Here is a 15,978-nt window from a genome sequence, read left to right on the forward strand (position 1 = left end):
AGAAGATAAGCAAACTGGAAATTATAATCGCCGTTATCGAATTTTCACGACGAACGAGATGGAATTAAAAAATGTTTTTCCTTTTGGTGACGGCCAAGGACCTAATTCATCTCTTAGGATTGCAAACGATGATGTCATCACACTGCCAAAAGAAAGCAAAAATCCCGAGCATCTAAAGGGATGGAGAAGAAAAGAAGTCGAGACAAATGGCACCAAACGGATTGGAAACTCGATCGTCTTTGAGGGGCGGAGTGTTATCGATTATTCCACCGACAAAGCTGGAAAAAAAAAATTTCTTCACGGGTCGCGTTTAAAGCTTTTCCATCGTGCACGTTTCTTCGCAGCATTATCAAATGGAAAGACATTTGTACGCAAACGAGTAACGAGTGCAACGAGTCCAAGTAGAATGTTTCGAACAAGAACGACGTTTCGCTTGGCTCTCATCCGAGTGACAGGGAAAGGAATGCTCAGTCCACCAAGATAAAGAAAGAAAATAAAGCGACAGAATGCGGTAAAGGCAATAATGTCGTCTGACAAATGAGAGAAATAAGAAAATGCATCTCGCAGTAGGAGTAGGAGTAGTAGTGGGGCTACTGTGTGTAGTACTACATCTACTATAATGTCAGATCTCATCAACTCTTCCTCCAAAAAAGCTTTTTGCCTCTTTTGTCGGTCAACCGTTCGCGGCGCCGCGCCGGCGCATGGGACTGAAAGAAAAACACGACTGTCTAGCAATTTTCTTTTGCCCACGATCACAAGAAGAAGAAGAAGAAATGAGTACAACCCCAATGTCAACTTTTTCTTTTCACATGGAACGTCGGGAGAAAAAAAAATGCAACAAAGTTCAAAAGCGGAGCAATCCCGACAGAGATCACGTCTGGCATCCAAGGGAGGGAGAGAGGAAAAAAAGAGGGGTTAGCGGCTGCTGAGGTAAGCAGAAAGATGGTGGAAGGTTATAACGCAAGGGGATTTCGCTCGGTGTGGCTCGAACGCCCGAGCCATATGTCCCGTCGTCCTGCCTCTTTCCACTATTCGTCCACGGCCTCTCCCCAAATCCGGCCGCTCAGTACTGAGCGGCAGTTCTGCTCGAACGGACGCCCAACTCTGGGCCACACACATCAGGCCGAGTGAGTTTTGATCCCGCCACGCCACTTGGCCACCTTTTGGTATTTATTTACTCATTTTTGGTTTTTTTGTTTTGTTTTAAACGCGCAAAAGAAAATAATCATCAGCGCAAGGAGAAGTGTATCAGAATGCGGCCAAAATTTACATCTGGATTCAAGTGTTGCGCGCCGTGTCCTCGTTGCCCAAAGTTCGTTTAACCGCTCATTGTTCTCGCGTGAAAAACGAAAAAAAAAAAAAAACACAAGTTCTAAATTTCTCCCCCAACGTGAAAAACAACATCAATTAGACACTACTCCGAATTGAACCTCGTTCATTTCAAGCGGGAAACGTCCTTGTGGATTTTTTGTATTCCTGGAAATGTTGAGATCGTGATCAAAATAATAATCCATTGATTTTAGCTGCGGAAATTCTCGTAACTTGTTAACGGAAATCGATGAAAAAACATTCGGCAAACGAAAAATAGGTGACAGATTTATAGTAGATACAAAGAGAGAGAAAAGAACTGTGTGTGTGTGGGCCGGCCCAGCCCGGTTTTTCATCACCTCCGAGTGGACTTTTATATACGCGCACCCAACAACACTCTCGCTCTCGCCGGATCGGCTTAAAAGCAAGTCAGTGTCGGTCCAAGTTGCTTAGTTTTCTTTTATACCGCCGCGCAACTCGGTCCTCATCATCACTTGTTGTCGTCAATTGAAATCAACGAACCGTTTCGGGCAAAACATTAACCAAAATATTGCTATCACCGTTGGCACCTTCTTTTTATTTTTCCTCCGGTCCTGTTTATTTTTTTAAATTTGGGTTCTCGGTCGTGTTTTTTTTTTCTCCCTGTTCCGTTATATTGTCCATCAATCCCGCCACCTCAGTACTTTTCCGGTCTCACTCGTTTTAGTGTTCACTTTCCCGGTGATATCCTTTATCCAGACACTTCGTGTGAAGAAAAAAAAACCCCCAAAAACATAAGGAGAGATAGAAGAAAGACCGACCCCAAAAAAAGAAGAAAAAGATCCTTCTTAATGGGACGTGAATTGGCGACAGTGCTGATGATGGGCAGCGGGCCAGGCTGTGAAGTGTCGGCGTGTGTACGCGCCGAAGAACCCTAGTTGGCGCTCATCTCTCTTCTCGCATTCTGTCAGACTTTGGAGGGAGAAAAAAAGGAGCTAATGGAATCGGAGGCGCCAACATCGACTTTGTTGTGCGTGTCCAACTGTTCGTGGTGTCGTGCAGCTCAGCAGTCCGTCGTGCGTGATTGACCGTTGATGAGGCACGGCCGGTGATCAGTCCAATCGTCGTCGGTGGAGAAGAAGAAAAAAAATAAGCGCCGTAAAGTAGCGGCGGGCCGTTGGGTCCTGGCAGTGGTCATGCACTCATCAGAAGCAACTCGAAGAAGAAGAAGAAGATCTGGCAGCCCCAAAACGGGGAAAAGTGATTGAAGCGGAAAGACGGAACAGGCGGCCATATAGGCAAGAGAGCCTGGAAGGAGCAATCTAAGGCCGCTGGCTTCGGTGCTCAGGCTTTTCTAGCGCACGGAAGAGATACAAAGATATCGCTGGAACGATCGATTGAAACCGTATCGATCTCCAGTCGCTCCCTCCCGTGTTTTATTCCGGCCACTATTTCTCACTCTCGTTTTCCATTTTATTTGATTCTTGAACTGCTGCTGGTATCGTGTGTGTGGAGTGGGGGATCGAGAGAGAGAGAGGGGAGAGAAGTTGAGTGGGGGACTAAGTGGAACGAGGCTCTTTTTTTTTACTGGCCCAGTCATGGGAAGCAAAAAGATGCGCACCGACACTAAATTGACGATCGGTCTACGCCGACTGACACCCGAACTGTTGCTACCGTCGGACGCTTCTTCAATGCCCAACTTGGTGGCCACTCGATCGAGTAGCCAACCCAAACTGCACGAACCGCAGCCACAACAACAGCCACAACAATCGCAACATCACACGGACGATTTCCTACACTCCACCATGAAGTTGTTTCTACTGGTCACACCTCCGGCCGCTCGAATGCAGGTAGTGTGATCACTAATGGTTGGTTAAACCCAACAGCGGCGTCTTCAACCGAGGATGTAGATAATAACCTTCGGCGATCGGCAAACCAAAATTGCCTTTCTATACGCGGGCGGGGCACCGTCATTTCAGGAAATTTGTTGGCGTTCAACTGTATTCATTCAATTTTATTTTATTTATTTTTTATTTTTAAGGAGGGAAAAATATAGAGCGAAACGTGGGTTAAACGGAGTAGGAATGGGGCTTGAAAATCCGTGGAAAAGTAGAAATTGATCCAGAAGTCTATACGGCCGAGGTATATAGGAGCTGGTAGCCGCTTTTCTGAATTCTTTTGCCCCCTCTCAGCAAAAAGTTCCACAGATCCACTCTACAACCAGCAATCCTTGCATATGTTGATGTGGTGACGTTTCCGCTTCATCGAAGGGAAGTCGATTGCTTCTTCTTCAGTCGCTCCCGACCCTCGTCTCGCTTTTGACTTTCTTGATGTCTCCAGTTCCATCTCTCTGCTCTCCCATCCATCCGGCATCTCCCCCCTATATCTTTTTCGTACAAATAACGTGACTCTCCGACGATCGAATCTTCTGTCCGGATCGAGTGTTTATCAAATGCGTGGAGGAGTCATTCTCTTTCTTTGCTCTAGACCTTTCCTCCTACTGCCCAAACCGTATGTAGACTGGCGACATTCTCCACACATGTACGTCTATTCCTCTAGTTCCTATAGGCAGATGGACTGCCTGCACGTACGAGCAGCTCCTAAATGGATTAAATGACGTCTGGAGTTGCGCTAATATACGTGAGGTAATTCACTGAAACTCTCGGGGCTAGAAAAGAAAAAGTCAAATTCGGTCGACCTTCTTGGCAGTGGTCCCGAAATTTGCCCGGAGGTTCTCTTTTTTGGGGGGGCATCGCATCCAAGCGGGGCGAGATTATTCGGCGGGAGCGTTCCTTCCCCATTCTCTCATTTGTGCAGGGCATACGGGCGTGATTGGCTGCAAACGTAACGAAATGATGAGAGAGAAAAAGAGAGCGAATCGCAGATTGAGAAAGGAGGGAGGAAATAAAAGAGAGAGAGATTCCAGTTCAGAGCTTCCATGCGCGCAATCCGATCCAAGTACATGACCGCTAATGAAGATGAATCGACAGAGCGCCAGGGCTCTGGGGTGGCGACATACCTCTGCTCACGGCGTGTTCCAAGATGATTTCATATCTAAGCGTTTCATCTTTCGTCTTTTTTTTTTCTTTTTCTTTTCATTCGAGCGGCTAATGACAAAACCTCCCGTCGTGTACGTCCTTTCCCGTCTTTGTTGGCATAACGTCGCCTTCAGTCACGAAATCGAAGGCTGCACCCTGCAGTGTTCACGACATTCGTATCTGCTCACGAAACAGCCACATGGGTGGAAGGACTCGGAAGAGAAAAAAAGAGTGGGAAAGTTCTCGAACGATTTGGCATATTGACAAAGTCCCCCTTTCGAGTTTATGTTAACAATTTGGAGCGCCGTACGTCACGTGTTGTGTAATCCACCCGGCGTTGGATCTCGACTTGCTTGAAAATTTGAGACGTTTGTCTCTATGAAAAGGCATTTTTTTCTTTCCCGAAAATGGTGGTCTGTGTTTGCCTATACTGACGGAGAATTCGCATAAGCAAGCTCGTTAGGATCACCATAACATCGTATTCACGAGAAAGAAAAAAAAAAGAAACGAGACTCTTTTGTGTGTATCGTTTCTTCAGAGTACTCCATCCGAATTAGACGGAAATGGATAGAGGGGGTTATAGCAGCACCAAATTTGTCTTTTTTTTTTTGGCCCAGAAAGAATTTATGCTCGTCTCTCATACAAAAGATGCATATTTAAAGAGCAGATCCATCGTGAATATCCATTGAATATATTTAAGGAGACTGGAAGGAAGCACGACAACGAATAGAACGAAAAAAAAAAAAAATAAAAAAAGGGGAATAGAAGAATGATCGATTTGATTATCGAGTCACCGACTTGCTCGCTTGGTATAGCATGTCAGATGCCACGCAACCTCTCGTGCACTTTTCCCCGTCTCCGGTCAGCTACTCTTTTTTCCACGCGAAAGCATCTATCCAATTTTGATTTATGTGTGTAGATGTAGAGAGAGTTATATTGTGCAAGTTCAGTTACTCGGCGTATTCTGCCATTGACAGTGATGCCACGGACCGGTCGCTGGTTTCACAGCGAGTCCCGAGTCCTACAAAAACATAACGAAATCCACAATCATTTATAGCGTACCAGCATCATGTCGAGGTCCTTCTGTGTTCTTTCGTCCTTGTTGCTAATGAGACAAGGCTCAGAGGTTTCGCGTTTATTAGAACACGGTCGAGCGCTTGATAACCTACATCCCGGGGGCAAAAACGAGGAAATGGGAAGAATCCAGTTCAACTATTAGTAATCTTGGAACCGAAATAGTAGAAAAGGGCGACGCGCTGATATTGACCAGAAGCATTGTTGGAGCGGCTTGATGAGTTCTCTTTTCACACATGGAGAGAGAAAGAGAGTCTTTTATTTCAAAGTTGGCGGGGGGGGGGGGGCACCGAAGCGGTAAACGAAGTGGCAAAAATCAAAGGAAGCCGAATAAGGCAAGAAAGAAAGGGTGGAGGACGTTGAGGTGCTGATTGGTTGGGCGTTGGCACGGTGCGTGTGTATAGGAAGCGGAAATTCGCCATATTCGGAGCCGTTGTTATTGAAACCGTTAAATATAAGAAGGCGTCCAAAGGAATTGAATGGGAAATGAATAACTATATTATACAAAGTGTAAAGGCCTCGAAAATTCGTACTTTGAAATCTATAGTGTTCAGATTAATTCGTGACTCTATGCACAATCGTGAAAGACCCCGTCTTTCGGGAATATTGGGAGTCTAATTACGAATGGATGCCTCTTCATGAACCCAGTTTAGCTTCTATTATGAACGTTCAGCTAGCTTTCTCTAACGTGCCCTTTCTCGGTTTGATGCGTCCTACACGAGCAACGGAAGCAGAAGTGTTCGACTGTCAATCTGTCTTGTCGTCCAAGCTTGTGAGCTCTTTTGTTGACTGTATGGATCCGATGGCAGCGCAGGGGACGGCCTGGGCGCCCAGTCTTTTTCCCTTTGAAATCGCAGACAGTATGTGCACCGCATTCTCATCAATAATGACCGTTGGGTAGCTAGTCGGAACCGGGCAGTCTAGTCTAGTAGAGCCGAATGAAATCCTTAATATCAAATTGGCAGCTGGCTGCTGGCATCGTCTACCTGTCAATATTCGTTCTCATATCCCCGGCCACGTGAATGGGGGAGAATGCATCATCACGATTATTCATTATTGTTCTTGTGAATAGTTCATTTGCTTTTCTATGTGAACTGGGCTTCAGAGCCGGAATTTCTCTTTCTTCGAACCCCCCTCCGTATGCCGCATCCCCGATTTCAATGTGATCCATTACAAACACACACGGGTTTTCACCTGTTAAAACTGCGCCATCCCGTGACGCACCGGTGAATGCATCTCCAGCGCTCGTTTCTTCTTTTGTGTTGTGTGGCAAGGCAAACAGACGGACGAGCAAGATAATGGGCCGATGACGTATGGGGAAACAGCAAGGAACTTTGTTGCTGTTTTCACTTTCTCTCTCTCTCGCCGTGATGACCTCCGCACACGCACCAAACAATACGAGCTATAGCTTCCGACGATTCCGCAGCATTCGCCCAAAGGGCTCGTCTCTGGCTTCCCCCAGGAGAACAAATAGCAAAGAGCAACTCTGCCACTGGATGATGCTATTTATCATCAAATTAGAAAAACCACACGAGCCAAAAGAGCGCTGGCTCCGCGCTGTTTGTGCGTGTGTGTGTGTGTGTGTGTGTGTGTGTGTGTGTGTGTGTGTGCATCTAATTGCGCATCCATCCGGATGATTCGGTGAATATGAAGAAACTCATCCGCCCCTCTACGTGATTCCCGTCGAAGAGATTATCAAGGCGACCGCCGTGTGCCGACTTTGTGTGTGTGTGTATGTTTGTGTAGTAATGGTGTTGTTTGATGTCTGTGTGTTGAGTGTATTTGTTGAAGGAGTGTTCTGATGATGAAGGGCGGTTGGGCTTTGGAGAAAGGGTGGTATATGCCTGCGTAGTGATCTCCCTTTACAATGCAATATCATTCCCTTTTCGCCAGGGTGTTGTGGCGGGGGAGAAGTTGATGAGCTGGGAGCCTTGTTGCGGTGCATTGGCCCCTCTTCGTTCCATCTCCTTATTTGATTGTTTCGAGGCTCATTTGGGTTTAGTACCCCAACGAGTTTCGATCAATCGAGTTATCCCCCTACCACCACTCATGTCCTTCTATGTGTGTGTGTGTGTTTGCAAGTGAAGTCTAGCTAGCCGATTCTGTGAGTCAAGCGGAGTCAAGAAACCATCAACGGCTTTGACCATACTACTCACTTTGCGTATAGAAAAGAAAGAAAGCCAGAGTTATTGCGAAATGCTGTCGTATATGTAGCAGCGTGACATTTGTCTTTTTCTGGATTACTGTGTCCGGTTTCTTCTTTGCCATTTTAAATGTTGTGTACATAAATCTCTTCGATATGCATCGGACCGGATAACTTAACAACCACTTCACGTTCATGTGTAGCTATTGTTGTTTGTTTGTTTTGTTTTGTTTTTTTGTCTTTGCTCCAGTTGGTCTGGAAAACGAGAGAGGAGAGGCTAAACAGACGGAAAGATTTGATTTCTTCCTTTACTTATTTCTTCATCCTAGTCTTGTTTGCGTCAGTGTCCACTATGTTTCCCGTCCAATTTTTTTTTTTTTTTTAGCCAAAGGGAAAAAATAAGAGTGATAAGAGAAAAAGGAGACAGAGTGAACGAGAATAGAAGCGAGGGGGATCACCGAAATGCCTTTAAACAATAAGAGAAGCGACTTTCCCTTTTTCGTGTATTTAATTCAGTTACAGTGGATTTCCCCTCCCCCTTCCCCCGTTAGCTCGTCTCTCTTTGGTACCGCACTCGGCCAGTGATCTATTTCTTCTGCCATTTGCTTGGCTTTATCGATTGACGGACGCGAGGGCCAATAGAATCTCGCAGAGAGTGGAATCTCATTCTTTTTGTTGTCTTTCTTCTTCTCTTTCTTTCTTTTTTTCCGCTCGTCTTCCTGCCCTGTTCCTGTCTGCCTCTTTCGTTTTCATTTGTTCGCTAATAGCTCAACCGAAATGAATCGAACATGCTCCCAATCTCTCCTTCTTATAGTTGCGTAAGCGCCCATCTGATTGTCTAGATGATATTTTCCGATCGATTCTAGTCCCAATGATGGATGGAACTATCATCTAGTTACGTTGGCTTTTCAATTTCTCAACTTATTGGCTACTCACGTGAACTCAAATAGAACCGAACTTTTAATGAACTTCCATTTTCGCATCGAATTTTCCTTTTTTTCTTTTGTAGGGTCGCTCTAAAAGTTTAACCCACATAGACACCTTGGATCCGGGCATGTTGGTGTCGCGAGAGAATTCCGGGGACAGCCGCTCAGAGCCGGATTCGACTATGCAATTGGCTGGCGGTTCACAGGACCGATTGACAGTACCGGCGATGGCGACTCCAGCCCTCTCTAGTCCCATCGTTTCGACCGTCGTGGCGTTGACGAATGCCGCGCCTACCAACGCATCCACGCCGACTACGGACGAGTCGAGCGCCACAGATCCGGCCATGAGGCGTAGGCGGTTATCTAATCTTTATAAGGTATAATAATTCCAAGCGGTTCCATTTTCACCGCGTTGTTATTTGGCTACATTTCTGTATTTATGATAGCTCGTCATCCATTCCGATCCGCCTTGCATTTTCTTATTCTCTATTCTGTTTTCCTGCTCTTTGAATTCCCGCTTGGGAAATAGATCACGAGCTCCGAGTACTTCAGTGTCAGCTTTGACTGTTTGGAGGAGCCCGGACCAGAAGAATTTGTGGCCGCCTCCAAAGGGACCAGCTTAAGGTATTGACACGTTGAACGATTTGCAATATTTTTATTTTTTATCCGTTTTTCTCTAAGCAATGATTTTTTTTCCCTCTTTATATATGTCTACGTTTATTTATTTTTAAAAACCACATTCTTTTGATTGATAAACAGAGAGGCGTTGGCGGCTGTCTGCATGAGGCGTGGCGTTGATCTGTCAAACGTCAATGTCTATTTGGATTCATCCAAAACACCTCTTTCTTTGATAACGACCGAGACTTTCTGGCTGGGTGGCAAACACCTTCGGATCAAAGGTATCAAGTGCAGCAGCCGACGTTCCCACAATATTGGGTTTCCTATTCAAACATTCCTTTGCCGAGCGATCGATAAAGCGAAAGCCAGCAGTTTTACTCTCAATTGTGACTTCCGGAATCCCGTTCACATAACTTTGTTACCATTTCTAGCCTTCATCCTATTCCCATCACACATTCTTGAGTTTCACGAAAAATACCCAAACTTATTCACGTCTCTTTTTATTTTCGCTGTATTGTCGATTTAGCCAAAGATGGCGTCAAAAGTCCGGTGCGAAATGTGGTTTCCAAGCCTCTGTTGCAGCATCAATCTTCCAGGAAAAGTTCTGGGGTAAGTTCATTTTTCTACTTCTCTCTCTCTCTATCTTTCTATCTTTCTGGTCCCCCCTTTGTTTCACTTAAAAGTTGAAATACGACCGGGATTCGGCAGGATTACTACGCCGTGTCGAGTGCAATATATATTAGTGTATTAATAATTTTCGTGAACACGCAGAGTAATCGAAGCGGAAAGACGAGCCGAGCGCTTAGCGGCGCGACGAGCACCGAGGATCCGACGGCGATAGGTGGCGATTGTCCAGCCCACCCGGTTTCCGGAAATCTGCCCGTGAGCATGGCCAACTTGGGTAGCAGCGGCTCTCACGAAGGATCGCTAAAAGGAAAAGGTGTCAAAGCCCCCACTCGATGGAGTGGGCTCTTCGGCTCCACTTACAAGGTAGACATGCTTCTTATATCAGATTGTTATGTCGGCGTGTCTCATTTGTCATTTCCGTATCAAACGCAATGGACTGTGAAAACTCTGAAATAAAAACTCGACCGTTATATTCTTCTACAGGACACGAAGATGGACCTACTCGCCGATCAATTGAATGATTACAGCCGGCACGGTATCCCGCGATTACCTCATCTCCTAACTTTCGAAGCCGACGAGGACACAGAAGAGGCACTCTACAGGTATAGAGCGAGGCTTTAGTAGATTGGTCTGGATTATGCCGATGGGTTAAATTCCTATTAATTTCGTGGGCCTTTTTTTTTTTCGTGCCACTCTCTAGTTTGGAGGAAGACTGGAAACTGATCGTGATGGACTGGACTTTGCTGCCGGAACGACAGCGTCAACAGCAGAACGCCATTTGGGAACTCGTTCAGACTGAAGTGGCTTATCTACGGACCCTAAAAGTCATCACTGACGTGAGTCTCATTCGATCTATAGCACCCATTTCTTTTTGTTTACGACCCTCTTCGTCTATTCGGTTATGTGCGAATGATGGCGGCCTGTTCTCGGTGGACTATGGTTCGTCGTTATACGACCTCCACCAAACATCAACGCCGCCTTCTCTCGTTATTGATTCATTGTTATTTTGTCCTGGGCGAGTGACTTGTGTTATTTGCCGTACATAACACGTTACATCTGGCACGGCCTTTTCAGTTGTTCATGGCGTGTCTGTGCAATCTCCAAGCGGCCCAGATCCTCAACGAGATCGACACGGAGCGACTCTTCTCTAATTTGCCAGAGATTTATGTTGCGAACAGGCAATTTTGGGCCGAGCACGTATTCCCCATGCTCAAGAACGCACGCAGTGCCAGAGCCCCGCTCGATCCTACTTCCCTCCGAGACGGATTCCTGAAGGTAAGGCGTGGGCCATTGCTAATTCATTCTGTGATGTATCTACAGTATCTGTGAAACATTTTGCTTCCCCCCCACCCAAACTGACAATTGACAAATGTGTTTTGGCAGTTTGACGAATTGTTCCACCCATACACCAAATACTGCCTGGACCAGAGCCAATGCCAGCAATACTGCAAGGAGAAAGATCACGATAACGAACTTTTCAAAGCCTATTTAGCGGTAAGTTTATTCGCTGGACAAATAATATAAATAAGGATACTTAAGTGAAGCTGTTTATTTAACTTGGCTTTTCTTTGGTTCAGTGGTGCGAGACGCAGCGCGACTGCAACCGCCTTAGACTGATGGACATCCTGGTCAAACCCATGCAGCGACTTACCAAATATTCTCTCCTCCTCAAAGCCGTCCACAAGAAGACGGATGCTGAAGAGCACAAACCCGTTGTTATCGAAATGGTCGGTTATTTTCTTGTCTATTGCCCTTTCCTGACTCCTTTCTTCTAACCAATTTCCCCATTTCTTTTTTTTTTTCTTTTTTGCTGACGGAAATGACGCCAAACAACAGATCCAAAGTGTCGAGTCATTCGTCGGTCAAGTCAACTCGGCTCTGAGACAACGGCACGAACAAGAACGCCTACGCGAAATCCTCTCTCGCATCGAATCGTATGACGTCGTCGAGACCAAGGACGAAGAAGTGGAACGTCTCGTCAAATCCCACTGCGATTTGGACCTTACCAAACCGATGCCCTTCTGCTCTGAAAACCAAAGACGCTATTTGCTGATTGAGGGCGATTTGAAACTACGCGATCAGGTATTTTCTTCGTGAAATTCCACAGCCACACAAAGACAGGTGCATATAACGCCAATTCGACTTCAATTTGGCAGGGAACCTCGAAGATGGACGTCCACTGTTTTCTCTTCACTGACGTGCTGCTCATTTGCAAACCAGTGGCCCGCAAAGCGGAAAGAGTCAAAGTGATTAGGCCACCTTGTTTGGTTGACCGGTTGGTGGTGATCGAACTGGCACGCGATCCCGCCGGTCTTGGCCTTGTCTATCTCAACGAGCTGGGAACGGCGTCGGCTGCCTTTTCTCTACACGCCTCCGAACCTAAACAGAGCAAAGTGTGGCTGGAGCATCTTCGCAAATCACAAGAACTTTATCGCGATGCTAAAGCGACAGCTGCTGCCACGGCCGCCCATCCCGATCCTTCACTCTATTACGATGAGGACGACGATCTTGATTATCCTCATTCTGCGTTGCTAGTGGCGCGCAGTCCCAGAGGTTCAAGCCGGGGTAGCCGTGGATCCTCGTTAATTCATTCGCACAGGTTAGTAGCTTAGCTTCATTTTTCCACAGTGGTCACAGAGTGTGGAAATGGATTTCCCTTTTTTTTTCTGATTTGGTTCATACAAGTTTTTGATATTTTTGAATGCCTTTTTTAAAGTTTGCATTTATTTTTATTTTGGCATGTGTGGCGTGTTTATATGTTTACCGCACAGGATCAGCCCATCGCTCCCGTTCTTGACTGCTGAGAATGACGAGTTGAATGTTGCTGTGTAAGTGCACGCCTAGTTTTGTTACAACTTACTTCATTTGTTTCTTTTGTTTTTCTCCCCATTTCCTTGTTGCGAGTTTTGTGTTGCCGAGCTATAAGCTAATTTACGTTTGCTTGAAATTTCTGTCGTCCTTGCAGCGGCTCAGTCGATATGAACGACCCATCAAATGTTAATCGAGGCAACCTGGTGGAGTCGCTGGAGATTAAACGAGCTTCGAGTGCGTCGTCCGAAGAAAGTGGACCACATCCACCTTCCACTGCGGCCAAGCAAATCCCATCTCCACGTTCCGACAGGTATACAATTTGAATGATTTGAAAAAAAACACATCGTATACATAAATTAACCCTGCTTATCTAAAAATTCTAAATACGTCATTTTCTTTTTTAGACGTTCCATAATAAGCCGATCGCTCCATCATTCCATGTCACCTGTTCCCACGCCGAACACGCTGACCGTCCAGGTCCCTCATGTCAAAGCAGTTTCCAATCAAGGGCAGTCGTTGCCGAATCTTTTGTCGATTGCTGTACCCGTTCCGATCACTCCAGCCTCAGGAACTTCATCAGGACAGGGTAAATACATGTTCTGTTTATTTTTTAAAGATTTCGCTACACCTACTTTTCAAAGAGAAAGACGATAACAAATTCTCGAGAATCACGTGAATTTTTCCAAAAGATTCTTTTTTATTTCATGCTGAAATTCTTTTTTGCTTTTGGTACAATTTATTGGACTACTTTTTGATTGGTTTAGAGAATCATTTGACCGTGATTCAGCTTGGATTAATTAGATACACTTCTGGTTTTACCTATTGGCATAATTTTCTCATATGTGACTTGCTGGCTTTTGCTTTGGTGTTATTAATAGGGTCGTCGCTTAGTGTGTCCGGCCGCGTCCACTCGGCTTCTGCTTTAAATCAGAGGGGCGTTTCATACCCTCCGCCTTCACCACGAGGTCTAACCCGAGCACAGCCCGTCCCACAGTCCCGCAATCCTCCCCTTGTTAAAACCCGTCGTTTGGCCTCCGTAGCCGGACTCATTAATGTCAACATCTCTGATGCTACCATTCAACATTCGGCTACGGTTGAAGCCACCAATCCTAATGTGGATCTAAGAAACTTGACAAGTACGTTGAGCTGACTTTTCCATCTCACTAAAGCTTTTCTTCTACAATATGGTCATCGATCGTGGAAGATGACTTGGCTTTTGTTCCATTCCGAACTGCGTGTTACAGTTAGTTATATATTTCCCCTTGTTTAATTTTAGACGGGATTGGTCCCACAACTCCGGAAATCGTGACCGAATCGTTTGATTTAAACGAAGTCGGTGCAGAACTGGAAGACGAGCTAGTCGATGCTGAATACGAAGACTCACATCGGCAGCTCTTGAACGCTGCGCTAGCCAAGCGCCTGTCGAGGAATGAACGTTTGGATCATCGTAGATATCACACTGCTGGAGCCATCGAAGACATCAAAGTAATATTCGTTTATCCACGATTATCCTTTGGAATGCGAAGAAATTATTAATGAAATTTGGCGTCACTTTCGGCATTGTGTAGAAACAGGATGCCAAGAACCACAGTATTCATAAACGCCTTTCTTGGAACTATGGACAGCAAGCAAATCAAACAGTGTCGCCCAATTCCAGCTTGTCGACGAGTAGACTTCTTCGTTCTGGTTTAATGGGTTAGTAAAGATTTACATGAAAATGAGACGTGTGTTGATTGTTTCGCGTTTTAGGAAGCGCCACCAATTCAGATTCCATGCTCAGCTTCAGTTCCAGTGGTGTTAGTAGCACCGGGTCTTTGCATATGAGCACTGCTTCGGAGGTTGAAGATGTATTGGAACTTGAACCAGATGTCAATTATAAAATGCACATCTCATCAACGTACATTTGTAACTCTGAACTGCCAAAGACCGAAGGAACTAATGTTCAGGTGCGACCTTTCCAAGACAAGCAATCTCACAATGTTCTGGTATGTAGGCCTATTCTATAGTAGCCTGTTGTTCATCAGATTTATCATGAATAATTTTTACGACTGAATTTGTCTTTTAGCCGTGCTCTCGAGCAGGGCCACCGCTGCCACCTCCACGAAGTCTACCAGTACCGGCGTCTTTGCCTTTGTCAGGAGATCTTCGACTTGATGTTTCAGAAGTAATTATTTCTTTTTGCATTTTTCTTTTTGGAAAAGATTATATATTTTGAGCCATAGTAGCTCTAAGTCAAATGGTCTACTCAAAAAGTGGCTTCTTCAATGTTCATCAGGCATTGGAAAAATAGTCTTATAGAAATTATAAAATTTTTAAATAGGTTTGCGACGGAATTTCGTCGGTGCAAATCACCGTTTCCGGCGCAGAATGTTGCTCGTCTCCAAACGCTACTTCACCAACGGTTAATGGGAAACCATCGCGAGCGGATTTAATCCGAATGAAAGATCTTATAATGGGAGACACGTCTATGGAAGCCTCGTAAGTGTACAGATTTAAGACAGCGATTGATTTTAAAAAAAAATTTTATTCATTATTAATTTTTTTTTTTCTTTTTAGTGAAGTGTAATACAGGTTGGAGAAATCCAGCAAACCAGGCAAAAATATTCCAAAGAAAAATAACCCTCCCTGAACTTGGTTTTTGGCAACCAAAGAATATTATTCGGCAATGGACGTTTGAAGACGTTTGAGGCAATCCTCCATGTTTTCGAAGATAATTATGTCAATGTTTCACGATTATGTCTAGAAGCCCAGACGAATGATATATGATTTAAAATTGGATTTTTAAATACTATTTGTTATCTAAACTCATTGTGATTCTGCATAACAATTTCCATTTACATATTTTGTCTTCTTTTAAGTATTTGATGATATCTTCACGGTTTTTCAAGTGATAAAACTGTCTACATTTGTTTGTATCCATACTAGCATTTGGTGCTGTAAAACCATGTTACGTTTTCAACTTCTCAATTTCGTCTCGGTCGTGTACACAGTAATCGATGTCTACTGACTAGTCAGCTACTATTATATCATTTAAACATCTTGATTTCTTCCCTTTGATGTGTGAAAAGGTCAAAAGGGGATCCCTTTCCTATGCATATCGAGTTATCGATGCGTTACTATTTTGCTTTGATTTAATTATATTCCCTACATTCAATATTCCTCATGTTTACACAACTTTTGAAATTGGAAAATATACAAAATTTTGCATCTGATTGCGGAGCACGAGCCAATAATTTCGCAATGTAACAGATCAAAAGAAGAGCATTGTTAAAAGATCTTCGTCATCAGATAATGGGAATGTGAAGTGTAGCGAAGCAAAACTATAGGTATTTTTAATTTGAATTTTGAACTAAGCTTTAATAAAAAAGCTATCAGTAGATTTAATATAATTGTTTTCCAATCTTTTATAGGTCATATTACTCATATATCATATTTTGATTTTTTAAATGAAAAA

General features: G+C 44.5%; 1 protein-coding gene across 13 annotated transcripts in view; it reads left to right on the forward strand.

The window, feature by feature from the left end:
- Nucleotides 1-15,736, forward strand: part of LOC124193026 (pleckstrin homology domain-containing family G member 5-like) — an 87,708-nt gene extending 71,972 nt beyond the window's left edge. For 7 of the 13 annotated variants that reach the window (XM_046586665.1, XM_046586666.1, XM_046586669.1 and 4 more), the window contains 22 exons: nt 8,552-8,845; nt 8,998-9,092; nt 9,228-9,367; nt 9,613-9,695; nt 9,858-10,076; nt 10,197-10,315; nt 10,414-10,549; nt 10,788-10,988; nt 11,097-11,207; nt 11,291-11,440; nt 11,550-11,795; nt 11,870-12,312; nt 12,485-12,541; nt 12,679-12,834; nt 12,929-13,110; nt 13,403-13,660; nt 13,801-14,009; nt 14,093-14,219; nt 14,274-14,509; nt 14,590-14,688; nt 14,845-15,002; nt 15,081-15,736. In XM_046586665.1, the coding sequence (XP_046442621.1) occupies nt 8,552-8,845; nt 8,998-9,092; nt 9,228-9,367; nt 9,613-9,695; nt 9,858-10,076; nt 10,197-10,315; nt 10,414-10,549; nt 10,788-10,988; nt 11,097-11,207; nt 11,291-11,440; nt 11,550-11,795; nt 11,870-12,312; nt 12,485-12,541; nt 12,679-12,834; nt 12,929-13,110; nt 13,403-13,660; nt 13,801-14,009; nt 14,093-14,219; nt 14,274-14,509; nt 14,590-14,688; nt 14,845-15,002; nt 15,081-15,090 (3,729 nt within the window). In that variant the 3' untranslated portion in view covers nt 15,091-15,736. The remainder of the gene's footprint in view (nt 1-8,551; nt 8,846-8,997; nt 9,093-9,227; nt 9,368-9,612; nt 9,696-9,857; nt 10,077-10,196; nt 10,316-10,413; nt 10,550-10,787; nt 10,989-11,096; nt 11,208-11,290; nt 11,441-11,549; nt 11,796-11,869; nt 12,313-12,484; nt 12,542-12,678; nt 12,835-12,928; nt 13,111-13,402; nt 13,661-13,800; nt 14,010-14,092; nt 14,220-14,273; nt 14,510-14,589; nt 14,689-14,844; nt 15,003-15,080) is intronic. The other 6 variants (XM_046586671.1, XM_046586670.1, XM_046586664.1 and 3 more) reach the window with 2 other exon arrangements.
- Nucleotides 15,737-15,978: the final 242 nt, after the last annotated feature.

Source organism: Daphnia pulex, chromosome 4 (assembly GCF_021134715.1).
Source record: "Daphnia pulex isolate KAP4 chromosome 4, ASM2113471v1".
NCBI lineage: Eukaryota > Metazoa > Arthropoda > Branchiopoda > Diplostraca > Daphniidae > Daphnia > Daphnia pulex.